At 47.2% G+C, this 16406-nt stretch overlaps 1 protein-coding gene across 7 annotated transcripts in view; it reads left to right on the top strand.

The window, feature by feature from the left end:
- pcmtl (l-isoaspartyl protein carboxyl methyltransferase, like) overlaps window positions 1–16406 on the top strand; it is a 44064-nt gene that overhangs the window by 14732 nt on the left and 12926 nt on the right. For all 7 annotated transcript variants that reach the window (XM_060828735.1, XM_060828733.1, XM_060828731.1 and 4 more), the window contains 6 exons: window positions 756–860; window positions 8264–8295; window positions 10867–10971; window positions 11241–11361; window positions 12902–12987; window positions 15069–15238. In XM_060828735.1, coding sequence (XP_060684718.1) covers window positions 756–860; window positions 8264–8295; window positions 10867–10971; window positions 11241–11361; window positions 12902–12987; window positions 15069–15238 — 619 coding nt within the window. The remainder of the gene's footprint in view (window positions 1–755; window positions 861–8263; window positions 8296–10866; window positions 10972–11240; window positions 11362–12901; window positions 12988–15068; window positions 15239–16406) is intronic.

Here is a 16406-nt window from a genome sequence, read left to right as displayed (position 1 = left end):
TCTTGCTCCTTGCAGGTTGGAAAGTCACCTGCCCCTTGGTCTTGCATGTGCACACCCCACAATCTGCTCAGCCGCCTCGTGACGCCCTGCCGCCTGCTCAGCCGCCCCGTGACGCCCTGCCGCCTGCTCAGCTGCCCCCGTGACGCCCTGCCGCCTGCTCAGCTGCCCCCGTGACGCCCTGCCGCCTGCTCAGCTGCCCCTGTGACGCCCTGCCGCCTGCTCAGCCACCCCGTGACGCCCTGCCGCCTGCTCAGCCGCCCCGTGACGCCCTGCCGCCTGCTCAGCCGCCCCGTGACGCCCTGCCGCCTGCTCAGCTGCCCCCGTGACGCCCTGCCGCCTGCTCGGCCGCCCCCGTGATGCCCTGCCGCCTGCTCGGCTGCCCCCGTGACGCCCCGCTGCCTGCTCAGCCGCCCTGTGACACCCACAACTTGTCCATGACTCAATCAGCTACCCATTGCCAGTGAAATCCTACTCTGCATCTCCCCCACTTTGGTGGTGTGCTGCCTTCGCTCACCTCCCCACAAGTGAACAAATCAATAATGTAGTACAACTCACAATGAGTTCCAGTAACTTGATTTTAAAAGGGCAACCCTTGGTTTCAAGAAAGTCCTTTTTCTGTTTTAAATTGCAGTCAAAAAGACAAAGAAATAAAAAAAACTGCAGAGCGTTACAGAGCTCGCCGATACCTCGCATCTGTCTCTGGAGCTGTCTATGTGCCCTCTTCAATAACCCAGTGTTTTCTCTCCCCACTGCAGAAAATGGCGTGATTCGCTCACAGCAAGTGTTTGATGCTATGATGGCTACAGACCGGGGACTGTATTGCAGAACTAATCCATACGCGGATTCTCCACAGTCTATTGGTGAGTTTACCTCTGCTTCATAAAACCCAGAAGCTTTTGTGGGGTGGGGTAGGGAGGTTGGGGAGGTGTCAGGAGGTCCTGAAGTTGATGGCTGGGGGTTGAAGTTGGGATTTGACCAGTGCTCAGGCAGGATTTGAGTTGAAGAGCTGACCCTAAACATAATGTCCACAAGACTGATCTGTGGTTGGAGTTCCCCATTCCCGGAGGTCCTTGCTTTATAGCGTGGTGTGCGTTAGGTTGTTCAGGACTGGACTCACAAGTATCCTTCACCAGATCTGACATTCAGTGATGTGGGTAACCCTTCCATACATGGAAGGGTAACCCAGCAGAGTTTACCATGCATGGAAGGGTAACCCAGCAGGGTTTACCATGCATGGAAGGGTAACCCAGCAGGGTTTACTATGCATGGAAGGGTAACCCAGCGGGGTTTGCCATGCATGGAAGGGTAACCCAGCGGGGTTTGCCATGCATGGAAGGGTAACCCAGCGGGGTTTGCCATGCATGGAAGGGTAACCCAGCGGGGTTTGCCATGCATGGAAGGGTAACCCAGTGGGGTTTGCCATGCATGGAAGGGTAACCCAGCGGGGTTTGCCATGCATGGAAGGGTAACCCAGCGGCGTTTGCCATGCATGGAAGGGTAACCCAGCGGGGTTTACCTTGCATAGAAGGGTGACCCAGCGGCGTTTGCCATGCATGGAAGGGTAACCCAGCGGGGTTTGCCATGCATGGAAGGGTAACCCAGCGGGGTTTGCCATGCATGGAAGGGTAACCCAGCGGCGTTTGCCATGCATGGAAGGGTAACCCAGCGGGGTTTGCCATGCATGGAAGGGTAACCCAGTGGGGTTTGCCATGCATGGAAGGGTAACCCAGCAGGAGTAAGTCTTTCAACAAGGTGCCGCACGTGTTCAGTCGGGATTCTGGTGCAGTGTTAACATGGAATCCCTACAGTGTGGAAACAGGCATTTGGCTTTTTGAGTTCATGCCGACCCTCCGAAGAGCATCCCACTCAGACCCACACCCTGACCTATCTCTGCAACCAAAAATGTGTTGCTGGAAAAGCGCATCAGGTCAGACAGCATCAAAGGAGCAGGAGAATTGACGCTTCGGGCATGAGCCCTTCTTAAGGATGCTGAAGCTGTTGGATGCTGCCTGACCTGCTGCGCTTTTCCAGCAACACATTTTCAGCTCTGATCTCCAGCATCTGCAGTCCTCACTTTCTCCTATCTCTGTAACCCTGCATTTGCCATGGCTAATCCACCTAATATGCACATCTCTGGACATTATGGGCAATTTAGCATTGTCGAACCACCTAATTTTTGGACTATGGGAGGAAATCGAACAGAGTCAGACACGGGGAGGATGTGCAAACTGCACACACATAGTTGCCTGAGGGTGGAATTGAACCTGGGTCCTTGGTGCTGTGAGGAGCAGTGCTAACCACTGAGCCACTTTGGCACCCTAAAATCGAATTCAAATTCCACCATCTGCAGTGGTGTGATGTAAGCTTGGGTCCCCAGTACATTACCTGGGTCCCTGGATGAACAATTCAGCGATAATACCATCAAGTCATTGCTTCCTATTATTGTAGTGTCCTGATCTCTGGCCCAGAGGCTCAGGTTTCCCCCACTTCAGGGCTTGATGGTCACAGAAGAAAATGTGGTCACAAAAATTGTAGAATTGAAGACTGCAGAGCAATAGGTCATTTAGCCTTCCATCATTTTGCTGGATCTTTGAAAATGCAATTATATTTGATCCTGGATCTCTTTTCATCTGTAACACTAAATTCTCAACCTTCAGGTCTGATTTCCTTTTAACACAATTAATCTAATCAACTTCCACTACCTTTCCAATTGCAGCCTTCCAGATCCTGACTACTGTTTGTGGGGAAAAAAACTCACTCATTTAAAAGCACATGTGCAGGCACCAGCAGCAATTGTCTGATTCGATTTATTACAGTAGGCACACAGTCTCATATATTAGTAATACAAATCTAGGGCATTATTTCTTCACGGTTTTTTAATCCACAAAATAATCATCACTAACTATGTGTGTTTTAGGAGTGGGGTGGTGGTAATATAACTGAAGTAGTAACTGAGACCCCTAGGCTAATGTCATGGGGACGTGATTTCAAGTCCCACTATGGCAGCGGTGAATTCAAAAATTGTAGAATAAGTAACTACTTGTCATAAAAACCCACCCAGTTCACGAATGTCCTTTATGGAGAAATCTGCTGGTCTTATCTGCTTTGGCCCACATATTGCATTTTGGAAAATCAAATCAAGGTAGGAGTTTTATGGTGAATAGTAGGGCCTGAAGGAATGTAGTGGAACATAAGGCTCTTGGAGTTCAAGTGTACAGTTCTGTGAAAGTGGAGTCACAGGTAGACAGGACAGTGAAGAAGGCTTTTGGCACAGTGGTCTTCATCAGTCAGGGCATTGAGTATACACATTGGGAAGTTATATTGCAGTTACACAGGGTGTTGGTGAGGCTGCACTTGGAATATCGTATTCAGTTTTTGTAATCTTGTTGTTGGAAGGATGTTATTAAACTGGAAAGAGTACAGAAAAAATTAACAAGGATGTCTAGACTCCATAGTCTGAGTTATAGGGAGAGGTTGGACGAGCTAGGACTCTTTCTTTAGAGCGTAGGAGACTGAAGGGGGGGGGGGGAATTTTATAGAGGTTTATAAGATTATGAGAGGCATGAATTGGGTAAATGCACTCAATTCCACAAGCCTGAGGAAAAAAAACTAAGGGCCAGAGGGCGTTAATTGAAAGTTAGAGGGGAAAGAATAAAAGGGGACCTGGGGCAACCTTTTTACACAGACGGTGGTACGCATATGGAATGAGTTGCTAGCGAACGTTGTTGAGGTGGGTATTTTTACAATATTTAAAAGGTTTTTGGACAAATACATGGATAGGAAAGGTTTAGCAGAATATTGGCCCAGTGCAGGGAAATGGGGTTAGCGTGGATGGACATTTTGGGCATGGCCCAGTTTGGGCAAAAGGATCTGTCTGTGTGCTGTAGGACTCTGTGACTGTATATGACTGTAGACCCACAGCTTGACCATTAACTGCCTTCTGGACCATAAATACTGGTCTTCCCAGCAAACAGCCCAGAACAAATAACAAAAACGTGTGTTGTAATGCAGCCAAAAAGGTGGTAAGCCTTTTTGATGTGTTTATTGCAGGCGGTAAGAGTAGGCGAGTTTCCCAGTCAGTCATAACTGAGTGATAGATGCAGCGTAACAACCTCCTTACATGAGGAGATTCCAAGTGCAGGTCCTTGTGATGAGCAAGACTTGTTCTGAGGGGTTAGTCCCCCATCCCCAATACCATTCTCTCTCTCTCTCTCTCTCTCTTCTCCCCCCCTCTCTCTTCCCCTCTTCCCCAATCTTCCCCCCCCACCCTTGTATCTCCGACTTCTTAACTGCTAACTCAGTCCTCTCCTGTTCAGCTCCTAATCTAACTGTACTGTCCCAGTGTTCTTTGCTTAAATAGAATTGATAGCTACAATTGGATCAAATCTTTTTCTCGTTTATCCAGAGAGTTTGGGCTTTGCTGGCTGGGCCAGCATTTCATTGCTCATCCCTTTTTGCCTTGGGGTTGGTATTGGAGAGCTGCCTTTTGATCCACTGAAGCCCCTGGGTGTAGGGGCACTCATAGCACTGTTAGGGAGGCAGTTTCAATCCAGCACCAGTGAAGGAACAGTAGTCTGGTTCCAGTTCACAATGTTCCCACATATCTGCTGCTTTTCTAGTAGAGGGGGTGCATTTGGAAGGTGTTGTCAGAAAAGTCATGGTGAGTTATCACAGTTACTGAAATACGTAAACAACGGTCTGACTTCACTTCCAGTCTGTCAGGTTGTGTTATGTTCATTTATTGTAGGGAAGGGAAATTACGATGCTGTAAGACAGGATTTGAGGAGCATAAGTTGGGAGCATAGGCTGTCTGGGAAGGATGCGGTGGAAATGTGGAACTTTTTCAAGGAGCAGATACGACGTGTCCTTGATATGTATGTACCTATCAGGCAGGAAAGAAATGGTCGTGTGAGGGAGCCTTGGTTGACGAGAGAGGTTGAATGTCTAGTAAAGAGGAAGAAGGAGGCTTACATAAGGTTGAGGAAACAGGGTTCAGACAGAGCAGTGGAGGGATACAGGAGAGCCAGAAGGGACCTGAAGAAAGGGATTAGGAGAGCTAAGAGAGGGCATGAAAAATCCTTGGCAGGTAGGATCAAGGATAACCCCAATGCATTTTATGCGTATGTGAGAAACATGAGAATGACGAGAACGAGGGTAGGTCTGATCAAGGACAGTAGTGGGAGATTGTGTATTGAGTCGGAAGAGATAGGAGAGGTCTTGAATGAGTACTTTTCTTCAGTATTTACGAACGAGAGGGACCGTATTGTTGAAGAGGAGTGTGTGAAACGGACTGGTAAGCTAGAAGAGATACTTGTTAGGAAGGAAGATGTGTTGGACATTTTGAACGACTTGAGGATAGACAAGTCCCCCGGGCCTGACGGGATATATCCTAGGATTATGTGGGAAGCAAGAGAGGAAATAGCAGTACCGTTAGCGATGATCTTTTCGTCTTCACTGTCAACAAGGGTGGTACCAGGGGACTGGAGAGTAGCGAATGTTGTGCCCCTGTTCAAAAAAGGGAATAGGGATAACCCCGGGAATTACAGGCCTGTTAGTCTTACTTCTGTGGTAGGTAAAGTAATGGAAAGGGTACTGAGGGATAGGATTTATGAGTATCTGGAAGTACACTGCTTGATTAGGGACAGCCAGCACGGATTTGTGAAGGGTAGGTCTTGCCTTACAAGTCTTATTGATTTCTTTGAAGAGGTGACCAAGCATGTGGATGAGGGTAGAGCAGTGGATGTAGTGTACATGGATTTTAGTAAGGCATTTGATAAGGTTCCCCATGGTAGGCTTATGCGGAAAGTCAGGAGGCATGGGATAGAGGGAAATTTGGCCAATTGGATAGAAAACTGGCTAACCGGTCGAAGTCAGAGAGTGGTGGTAGATGGTAAATATTCAGCCTGGAGCCCAGTTACAAGTGGAGTTCCGCAGGGATCAGTTCTGGGTCCTCTGCTGTTTGTAATTTTTATTAATGACTTGGATGAGGGAGTCGAAGGGTGGGTCAGTAAATTTGCAGATGATACGAAGATTGGTGGAGTTGTGGACAGTGAGGAGGGCTGTTGTCGGCTGCAAAGGGACTTAGATATGATGCAGAGCTGGGCTGAGGAGTGGCAGATGGAGTTCAACCCTGCCAAGTGTGAAGTTGTCCATTTTGGAAGAACAAATAAGAATGCGGAATACAGGGTTAACGGTAGGGTTCTTAGTCAGGTGGAGGAACAGAGGGATCTTGGGGTCTATGTACATAGCTCTTTGAAAGTTGCCACTCAGGTGGATAGAGCTTGTTAGAAGGCCAATGGTGTATTAGTGTTCATTAGCAGAGGGATTGAATTCAAGAGTCGTGAGGTGATGTTGCAGCTGTACAGGTCTTTGGTTAGGCCACATTTGGAGTACTGTGTGCAGTTCTGGTCGCCTCACTTTAGGAAAGATGTGGAAGCTTTGGAGAGGGTGCAGAGAAGATTTACCAGGATGTTGCCTGGAATGGAGAATAGGTCGTACGAGGATAGGTTGAGAGTTCTCGGCCTTTTCTCGTTGGAACGGCGAAGGATGAGGGGTGACTTGATAGAGGTTTATAAGATGATCAGAGGAATAGATAGAGTAGACAGTCAGAAACTTTTTCCCCGGGTACAACAGAGTGTTACAAGGGGACATAAATTTAAGGTGAAGGGTGGAAGGTATAAGGGAGATGTCAGGGGTGGGTTCTTTACCCAGAGAGTGGTGGGGGCATGGAATGCGCTGCCTGTGGGAGTGGTAGAGTCAGAATCATTGGTGACCTTTAAGCGGCAATTGGATAGGTACATGGATGGGTGCTTAATCTAGGACAGATGTTCGGCACAACATCGTGGGCCGAAGGGCCTGTTCTGTGCTGTATTGTTCTATGTTCTTGTGTGTGTGTGTGTGTGTGTGTGTGTGTGTGTGTGTGTGTGTGTGTGTGTGTGTGTGTGTGTGTATATCTTTACAGTTATTCTGTGGTTCCTCCTCTTCAGGGTGTGTGCATATTTACATCAAGATTGAAACATATGTTTGCAGTCAAACTGTAGTTTCTGCCCTTGAGGCTATATATATTTACAGGAAGATTGTAGCTGTTCCCCACAGTACAGTCAGAATGTAGTTACTGTCCCTCAGGTTGTGTGTGTATTGGCAGTCAGACTGCTGAACCTGCCCCTCTGAGTTAATGATAACACTCGAGTGTAGTTTCAGTGCCTCAATTACCATTAGGTGTAGTTCCTGTTCCTTAGATTGACCAAAAGACACAGGAACAGAAGTAGGCCATTCAGCCCATCAAATCTGCTCTGCCATTCATGACTGGTCTGACAATTGTCAACTCCACTTTCTTGCCTATTCCCTCACTGATTAAAAATCTGCATATCTCAACCTTGAATATGCTTAATGAACCACCCTCAACAGCATTCCATGGTAAAGAATTCCACAGATTCAACCATCCTCTGAAAGAAGAAATCTCTCCTCATCTCTGACTTAAATGGGCAACCCCTTATTCTGAGATGATGCCCTCTGATCGTAGACTCGAGGGAAAATGATCTTTCCACCTCTACCCTCTCAACATACAAGATTCTGACAGAAGTTTCAATAAGGTCACTTCTCAATTTTGTTAATTCCAATTAGTACAAGTCCAACCTACTCAACCTTCCCTCAAGAAAATCCCTCTACATCCAGGATCAAACCAGTGAACTTTCTTTGGATTACCTTCAATAGCAATATATCTTTCCTTAGAAAATAAGACAAAGTTATTCAGTGTTCCAGCTGTGGTCTAACTAGTACCATTATAGTTTTAGTAAGACTTCCCTATTTTTATGCATTATTTTGTTTTGTAAAAAAGACCAAAATTGCTTTTGCCTTCCTTATTCCTTGCCTACCATGGATGCTCGCTTTTTGTGATCCCCAAATCCTTCTGTGCCACAGCCTTCTGCACTCTCCCCTTTTGTGTGTTTGTGTGTGTATACACTTACACACACACAATCAGATTATAGTTTCTGTCCCTTAAGATTCGTGTGTATATATTTGTAGTTGACTTGTAGTTCCTGTGTATATATTTTTAGTCAAGTTGCTTTTTTTTGGGATAACTGCAATTATGTCATTGCTTTGTAAGACTACAGCACAGGATGTGTGTGTGTGTGTGTGTGTGTGTGTGTGTGTGTGTGTGTGTGTGTGTGTGTGTGTGTGTGTATCACAACTATTGCATCTACAAGCACTTATTCTCATTTATGTAATTATTGTAACCTTTGCTGTTTTTCGTCTTCTGTAGGTTATCAGGCCACCATTAGCGCACCTCACATGGTAAGTGGTGTGCAATTTGTACTACTGTATACTGAATGAGGCTAATTGTGTTTTTAAAGTAACCTGCAAAAAAACAATAGGCAAAGGTGATGCGTGAGAAAGCTTTCTTCTTCACAGTGATCAGTTAGGGTATAGAATATTCTGACCGGATGGAGGTTCAGTTAAGGTTTTCGAGGGCATTGGGTGGTTATTTGGATAGAAGTGCTGTGCAGTGGAATGGGGAAAAGGCAAGAGATTGGCACAAGGTAAATGCCAGGCAATGATCCTCACCAACTAGCCATTGCTGTTTGGCTATCAGAATCATTAGCATCGCTGAATTCCTCACTATCAACATCGTGTGGGTTACCATTGACAGGAATCTAAACTGGGAAGCCATATGAATATATTAATATTGCGGCTACAAGTGCAAGTCATAGTTTGGGAATCCTGCATTTCTTGACTCCCCTAAGTCTGTCCACCAATTGCAAGTGAGAAGTGTACGGAATGCTGTTCACTTTCCTCGATGAATGTAGCTCCAGCAACATACAAGAAACTCAGTACCATCCAGGACAAGGTAGCCTGCTTGATTGGCACCCGTCCACCATCTTCAACCTTCACTTCTTCACCGCTGGCATACTTTATAGCAGTGCATGCAATATACAAGGTGAACTGCAACATCTCACCATGGCTCCTTTGGCAATGGCACCATCTAAGCACATAGCCACGTCCATCTAGAAGGACAATGGAGCAGATACGTGGGAGCACCATTCCCTCCAAGTTCCCCTCCAAGTCTCTTACCATCCTGACTTGGAAATGTGTTGCCTGTCCTTCAGTGTTGCTGGGTTAAAATCCAGCTACCTTTCCAAAAGCAGTGTTGGTGGGAAAACAGTGATTAAAGAAGGTAGCTCACTACCACCTTCTAATGACCAATTACACCCATCTCCCATAGAAGAAGAAGCGTCATTCCACAGGGAATAGAAAGTATTTTTTTTAACTGTATGGTCAGTAGGGAGCACAGCCAGTGTGAAGGAGACCATCTGAGTGAGAGAAAGGCCCAGCGAGTGAACTAGAAACTTGACTCAAGTAGGAACTTGGTGCACATGGGACTAGAGGAGTTTTAACTAGTGTCTGCTGCAAGAAGTGAACTCTCTCAAGAGGAAGGTGAGTGGAGGAGGATAAAAAGTGACCTGCAGATGTCACTGTGTGCAGAGAGAGGAGTGAAGCTAGTGAATATTTCTGGTCTTTAAATGAAAAATCAGGTCTCCGGTTTGTGCTTAGGTCTCTGATATTATTGTTCTATCTTAAAACTGGCTGCTGTTACTGTTTAATAAAAGACATCATTACAGTAAATTGTAAAGGGCAAGTAATGAAATGCAATTAATTTATGAAATAAATTAAATAGTGTTGACAGGATAAATAATTATTGCTGCTGGACACCAACGTGATTCAGAAGGAACACACCAACAGTCAGTGTTTCCAGCTGGAGTAACTTTGGATCCGAATAGTGAAGCTGGTCTCTGAACTGCAGACACGGGGGAAGGGAAATTTACTTTGGTCACCTCCAACTAGATGGTGGTCTCGGCAGGTAATTTAAAATTGGTTTGAGATTAGGGACAGGAAGGTGTGACCACCAGTGAGGTAGGTATAAGGACAGAAGGGGTTACAGTTGAGAAACCTCATCTGCTGAAATTGTCCAACAGTTACGAGGTTCTTGCAAACAGTGCAGACAAAAATGAGGGCTGCTGGGAGAATGAGCAAACTGACTACGCCACTTTGGTGCAGGGAGGCATTAAAGTGGTTGGAGAATGTAGTTGTGATTGGGAACAGTCTAATAAGGGAAACAGATATTCATCTCTTCAGCAGGGAACAGGATTCCGGAAGGATGTGTTACCAGCACCACATTTTTTTATGCAGTTTCAAGGCAGCTTCACTTTCAGTTTACTTCCACTTTAAACAGATTAGAAAGGGCTTTACTCTGTATTTACCCATGTACTGTCCTGGTCTTGGGAGGTAACTTTAATGGCCACTCTCAATGACAGGTTGATGCTCTCTTGTGCAGCAAGGGGCAAGTTCTGTAACTACAGAGGGAGTACGTATATAAACACACACACACACACACACACACACACACAGTGCAGCATGGATTACATACAGAGTAAAGGTACCGGTACTCTTTTTAAAGAGAAAGTGTTGCTCCCTACACTTTTTTAAACTGAAGGTAAAGTATCCTCTACATACTCCCTATCAAACACTCTCAGGACAGGGTTTAGATATAGATTAAAGCTCATTCTACACTCCTAACCTGACAAGCTCCTAATGCTGCATCGGTTGACGATGCGAATCATAGTCAATGTTGATGAGATGATAGGATACTGATGAGCACCCTGAGTTAGTCAGAAAGGCGTGTGTGTGTGTGTGTGTGTGTGTGTGTGTGTGTGTGTGTGTGTGTGTGTGTGTGTGTGTGTAGCCTGTACCTCACCATCAGCCCACTGTCATTTGTTTTAGAGTTGTATTATTGTACCTGTGTAGCCAGGCTCAGCCAATCTGCACTAAGCATGTTGCTGAATTTCTCGTGTTTCTGTTTATTTCCAGCACGCACATGCACTGGAATGTCTGAAGAATCATCTGCAAGAAGGGGCTCGCGCTCTGGATGTGGGCTCTGGAAGTGGCTACCTGACTGCCTGCATGGCTCGAATGGTAAGTGAGAGGTGCAGGGTCAATGCTCAATGGATACACCAGGGGAGGAGCAGGGGCTTGCTCAGCTGCATCCTATTGGAGTGGTAGCCTTTCATACTGGGCTGACAACCTGCAACCTCTACAGGCACAGCAGATACTTGGGAGCACCACCAACCCTGCAAGTCACTCAGCATTCTGGTTTGGAAATATACGGATTTGCTGGAGATGGTGGGGGAAATAATTGGGATCTCTGTTTATTACTGCACACTCCTCCTGCTCTCCATTCACAGATGGGAGACGCAGGGTTAGTGGTTGGAATCGACCACATCCCAGAACTAGTGGAACAATCCGTTCGCAACGTGGAGTCGGATAATGCCACATTGCTCAGTTCAGGCCGGGTCACACTGATTGGTACGTGATGGGGGTTGGGTGGAGGGTGGGGAGGTTTGGTGGGGGCACATGCACATGTGTGAAACGGGAAAGAAATGGGAGAGAGGGAGGAAATAGCTATGAGTCTGTACTGCCAAAAATATACTGTTACCCACAATTGTTCCAATTCCTGGCACTGATCCCACTGTCTTGAACGTTGTGGCTCTTCAAATGCTCATCCACATACGTTTTAAAGGTTGTAAGATTTTCTGCCTCATCTATCATCCCAAGCAGTGCATTCCAGACTACCAGCCTCTGAGCGAAAATGTTTTTTCTCTCAACTCCCTGCCTTTCACATTAAAATTCTGTTCCCTTGTCTTCAACTCAGGGAAACAGCTGCTTTGTATTCAGACTGTCCATGCCCTTCTAATCTTATATATCTGTATCATGTCTCCCCTCAAACTTCTCTGCTCCAATGAAAACTACCTGAGCTTATCCAACCTATCTTCATCTTTAAACCACTCTATCCTGGTGAATCTTCTCTCCATCCACCCCAGTGCAATCGTATCCTTCCTAGAGTGTCGTGACCAGAACTGCATACAGTTGTGGCCTAACCAATGTCCCGTACTGATCCAGTATGACCTTCCTGCTCTGATGATAATCTATGCCATGGCTGATAAAGCCGTGCCTGTGCCTTCCTCATTCCCTGATGAACCTGCCTTCAAGAATCTGAGGACAAGCCCCTGCAGATCCCTCTGTTCCTCAGAGCTTACGAGTGTCCTGCCATTCATTGCCTTTGTCTTGTTTCTTTGTCCAAAGAACATCACCTCACGTTTATCAGAGATAAATTCCATTTATCCTACCCGACTGACTAATCCGCTTATATCCCCCTATAACCTGAGATCTTGCACCTCACTGTCAACCACCTGGCCAACCTTTGTCAGCCGCAAACCTACTTAGCATCATTCCACTTTATGTATATCATTTACAAATAGGTCAAGCAATAAGGGACTCGGCACCGAGCTCTGTGGTACCCTACTGCAGACCGGTCTCCATCGCGCACGCAGGTGAAAGTGAGGAATGCAGCTGTTGGAGATCAAAATGGAGAGTGTGGTGCTGGAAAAGCACAGCAGATCAGGCAGCATCTGAGAAGCAGGAGAGTCGCCGTTTTGAGGAGGAGGGACTTGTGCCCGAAATGTTGACTCTCCTGCTGTTCGGATGCTGTGCTTTTCCAGCACCACACTCTCAACTCCATCACATTCACAGCCTTCTACCACCACACTCTGTCTCCTGTCACCCCAATTTTGGATCTAAAGCAGGGGAAGGTTTGAGCAATTGTGGGGAGGTGGTGTGAGGTTGGACCAGGTGGTTTTAGGTGGCAGAGAGCAAATGCAAGTAGTGGTGGTACATGCAGCGGGTGCATGGAAGGGCACTTACCAGGAATGGGGAAGGAGTATTGCGGTGTGGGGATATTCTCAGCCTCAGAGGCGAGGTTCAATTGGAGGTGGGGCATGTGAATCCAGTCTGGAGTGAAGCCTGGAGCAGGTCCTAATACTCACTCCTCACAAACCTTGTCTTGCAGCGGGAGATGGTCGCCGTGGTTACCCAGAAAAAGCGCCCTACGATGCCATTCATGTGGGTGCAGCTGCGGCTGTAGTTCCTCAGGACGTAAGCGAGTCTCTATTTCTAGAATCTTCTAAACCCTGCTTCAGAGATCCTCACAGTCTGTTAGCAAGGAGAATTTCGGCTGCATCAAGCTCAGAGTCCTTGTTCGCAAAGTGTTCTTACTCAACAGAGAGTTCACTCAAAGCATAAAATAGAAGTGGAACAGTACTTTCTTATTACATGACATTCTGCGCTTGCAATAATTCCTATGTTGAAAGCACCATACTATCGTTTTTATTGAGAAGTCAGCCATTGTTTACTGAGATGAACTCATGGTCTAACCAACACAGAAATGTTTGCATTTAACTTCACTCATTACATTTTGCCATGACCATCAAAATCAAAGCTGACATTGTAATATGGTACCGAGGGTCGGAGGGTCAGTGCAGAGGGAGTGCTGTGTCGTGCCGTTGGAGGGTCAGTGCTGAGGGAGTGCTGCTCCGTTGGAGGGTCAGTGCGGAGGGAGTGCCACAGTGTTGGAGGTTCAGGGCTGAGGGAGTGCTGCTCCGTCGGAGGGTCAGTGCTGAGGGAGTGCCACACTGCAGGAGGATCAATGCTGAGGGTGTGCTGCACTGTCGGAGGGTCAGTGCTGAGGGAGTGCCGCACCGTCGGAGGGTCAATGCTGAGGGAGTGCCGCACCGTCGGAGGGTCAATGCTGAGGGAGTGCCGCACCGTCGGAGGGTCAGTGTTGAGGGAGTGCTGCTCCGTCGGAGGGTCAGTGCTGAGGGAGTGCCGCACTGCAAGAGGATCAGTGCTGATGGTGTGCTGCACAGGTGGAGGGTCAGTGCTGAGGGAGTGCTGCACAGGTGGAGGGTCAGTGCTGAGGGAGTGCTGCACCGTCGGAGGGTCAGTGCTGAGGGAGTGCCGCTCTGTCGGAGGGTCAGTACTGAGGGAGTGTTGCGCTGTAAGAGGATCAGTGTGGAGGGTCAGTGCTAAGGAAGTGCCACACTGTCGGAGGGTCAGTACTGAGGGAGTGCTGCACAGTCAGAGGGTCAGTGCTGAGGGAGTGCCGCTGTGTTGGAGGGTCAGTGCTGAGGGAGTTCTGCACCGTTGGAAGGTTAGGTTGTGGTGACCCTGATGCCCAATACCAGGAGCACCTTGGTAGCATCACTATTGAATAGGAGCCTATTCCACTTGAATCCATCCTGAGCAATCTACCTGTCACAGTTTCATGTGGCCATGGTTGTGCCTATTGACACTAGTGATCACCACGCTGCATTCGTTCCACCTTCACCTTGCCAACACCTTCCCAACCTGTTGTGTGACCCTGCCATTGTGGGAGACAGGACAGATTCAGACCAGAACTGTAGATCTCAGGAGAACTGCCGTGGGTCATCATCATCATCAGCAGCAGCAGAATTACTATTATCTGTAATCCTATGATTCAACTCTTGTACAATCTTCAGTACCATTTGTGACTCCACAGATATTAAAACAGTTCATATCCAAATTCAGCAAAGAGTGGGTAATATCCAGGCAAGAGCTAGTGAGTAGCCAATTTGAACCTCACGTGCCAGGCAGTGACTATCTCCGCCAAGAATAGAGTTGAGCTTTAGCAGATGCCGCTCTAAAAACATTCTGAGATCTTGGCAGCATCAGGATATAATACTCCACTAATGACTACCCTGCTATTACATTCTGTGGGATCTCTCAGTGCAGAAATTGGTTGTTGCATTTCCTGCTTTGATGATTCTATAATGGTACATGAATGGCTGTACTGTAGACAGGTTGGTGTCTTGAAGTCTCTGCTAAAATGAGAGACAATATTTCTTGATTCAGAGCAGCGTCAGAGACTCTGTAGCCATTCTGCCTGCCCCTAGTCTGTTCGGCTCTAAGCCTGTACCTGTTCTACGTGTGCCCCAGTCTGTCTGGATGTGACCCCTGTACCCGTTTGCCTGTCCCACAATCTTTACAGCTGTGACCCTGTGCCTGTTCTGAAGTCCCTCGGTCTGTATAACTCTGTGACCCTATACTCGTTCTGCCTGTCCCTCAGCCTGTCCAGCTCTGTGGCCCTGTGTTTATTCTGTCTGTCCCTTGGTTTGTATAGCCCTGTGACCCTGTACCTTGTTCTGTCTGTACTTCAGTTGCTGCATCAGCTGAAGCCTGGTGGTCGTATGGTTGTTCCAGTTGGTGCGAGTGGGGGAAGTCAGTCATTACAGCAGTTTGACAAAAAAGCAGATGGAACCATTCTCCGCACCATACTGATGGGAGTGATATATGTGCCCCTGACGGATCGGGACACGCAGCTAAGAGGGTAGGTGTGCATGCATTGGAGTTAAGGTGGGTCACATACTGGGAGGAGGGCATGAATGTTTGGGGAAGGGGGGTCACCTATTGTGTCTCATCTGATGGAACTGACCCATGTTTTTAACACCAGTCTGAGATCTCTCACAAAATCTCCCTGGGGTGTCACTTGAGGTTCACCTTGCCAGCTGAGACCTAGTTTGTCTGGAGATATGAGCTGGCCACTCACAATCCCCAGCTCTGCCACAGATGGCACTGCAACAGGCCCTGAGCTGGGGATCATTGGCTAGAGGGAACGTGGGAACCTCGAACAGGGAGAAGAGGGATTCATTAGTTTTGTGTTTGTGTTGGGGGGGGTGGGGGAAAGTGTGGTGACAGGATACTCTGTGTGGGACAAGAGGATGAAATTAGATTTTGGAGTATGAGAGGGTAATTAATGGGTGGGTGGGGGAGGGGGGGGAAGTGATAGATCTTTTGTCCATGTTTGGACCAAGGCTGTCATGAGGTCAGGAACTGAGAGGTCTGGTGCAGCCCAAATTAATTGCATGTGAGTAGGTTATTGCTGAGCAAGTGCAGTTTGAAAGCACTGTCAATGACCCCCACCTCTATTTCTTTGCTGATGATCAAAAGTAGACTGAAGTGATAATTGGATTAGATTTAATTTTGCTTTTTGTGCACAAGACTTTTTATTATTTACATAAATGATTCTAATGTGAACATAGGTATAGCTGGTAAGTTTGCAGATGACACCAAAATTGGTGGTATAGTGGACAGTGAAGGTTATCTCAGTGTACAATGGGAATCTTGATTAGGTGGGCTGAGAAGCGGCAGATGGAGTTTAATTTAGATAAATGTGAGGTGTTGCATTTTGGAAAGGCAAGTCAGAGCAGGACCTGTACACTTCATGGTAAGGGAGTGTTGCTGAACAAAGAGATTGTGGAGTGCAGGCTCATAGTTCCTTGAAAGTGGAGTCGCAGGTAGGTAAGATAGTGAAGGTGGTCGAGAGTGTGGTGCTGGAAAAGCACAGCAGGTCAGGGAGCAGGTGAGTCGATGTTTCAGACATAGGCTCTTTAGCACCTGCTCCTCTGATGCTGCCTGACCTGCTGTGCTTTTCCAGCACCACACTTTTGACTTTGATCTCCAGCATCTGCAGTCCTCACTTTCACCTAGTGAAGGCA

Source organism: Hemiscyllium ocellatum, chromosome 8 (genome assembly GCF_020745735.1).
Source record: "Hemiscyllium ocellatum isolate sHemOce1 chromosome 8, sHemOce1.pat.X.cur, whole genome shotgun sequence".
NCBI classification, from domain to species: domain Eukaryota; kingdom Metazoa; phylum Chordata; class Chondrichthyes; order Orectolobiformes; family Hemiscylliidae; genus Hemiscyllium; species Hemiscyllium ocellatum.
Note: the sequence above shows the minus strand (reverse complement) of the source record. Positions and strands in the feature narration are given on the sequence as shown.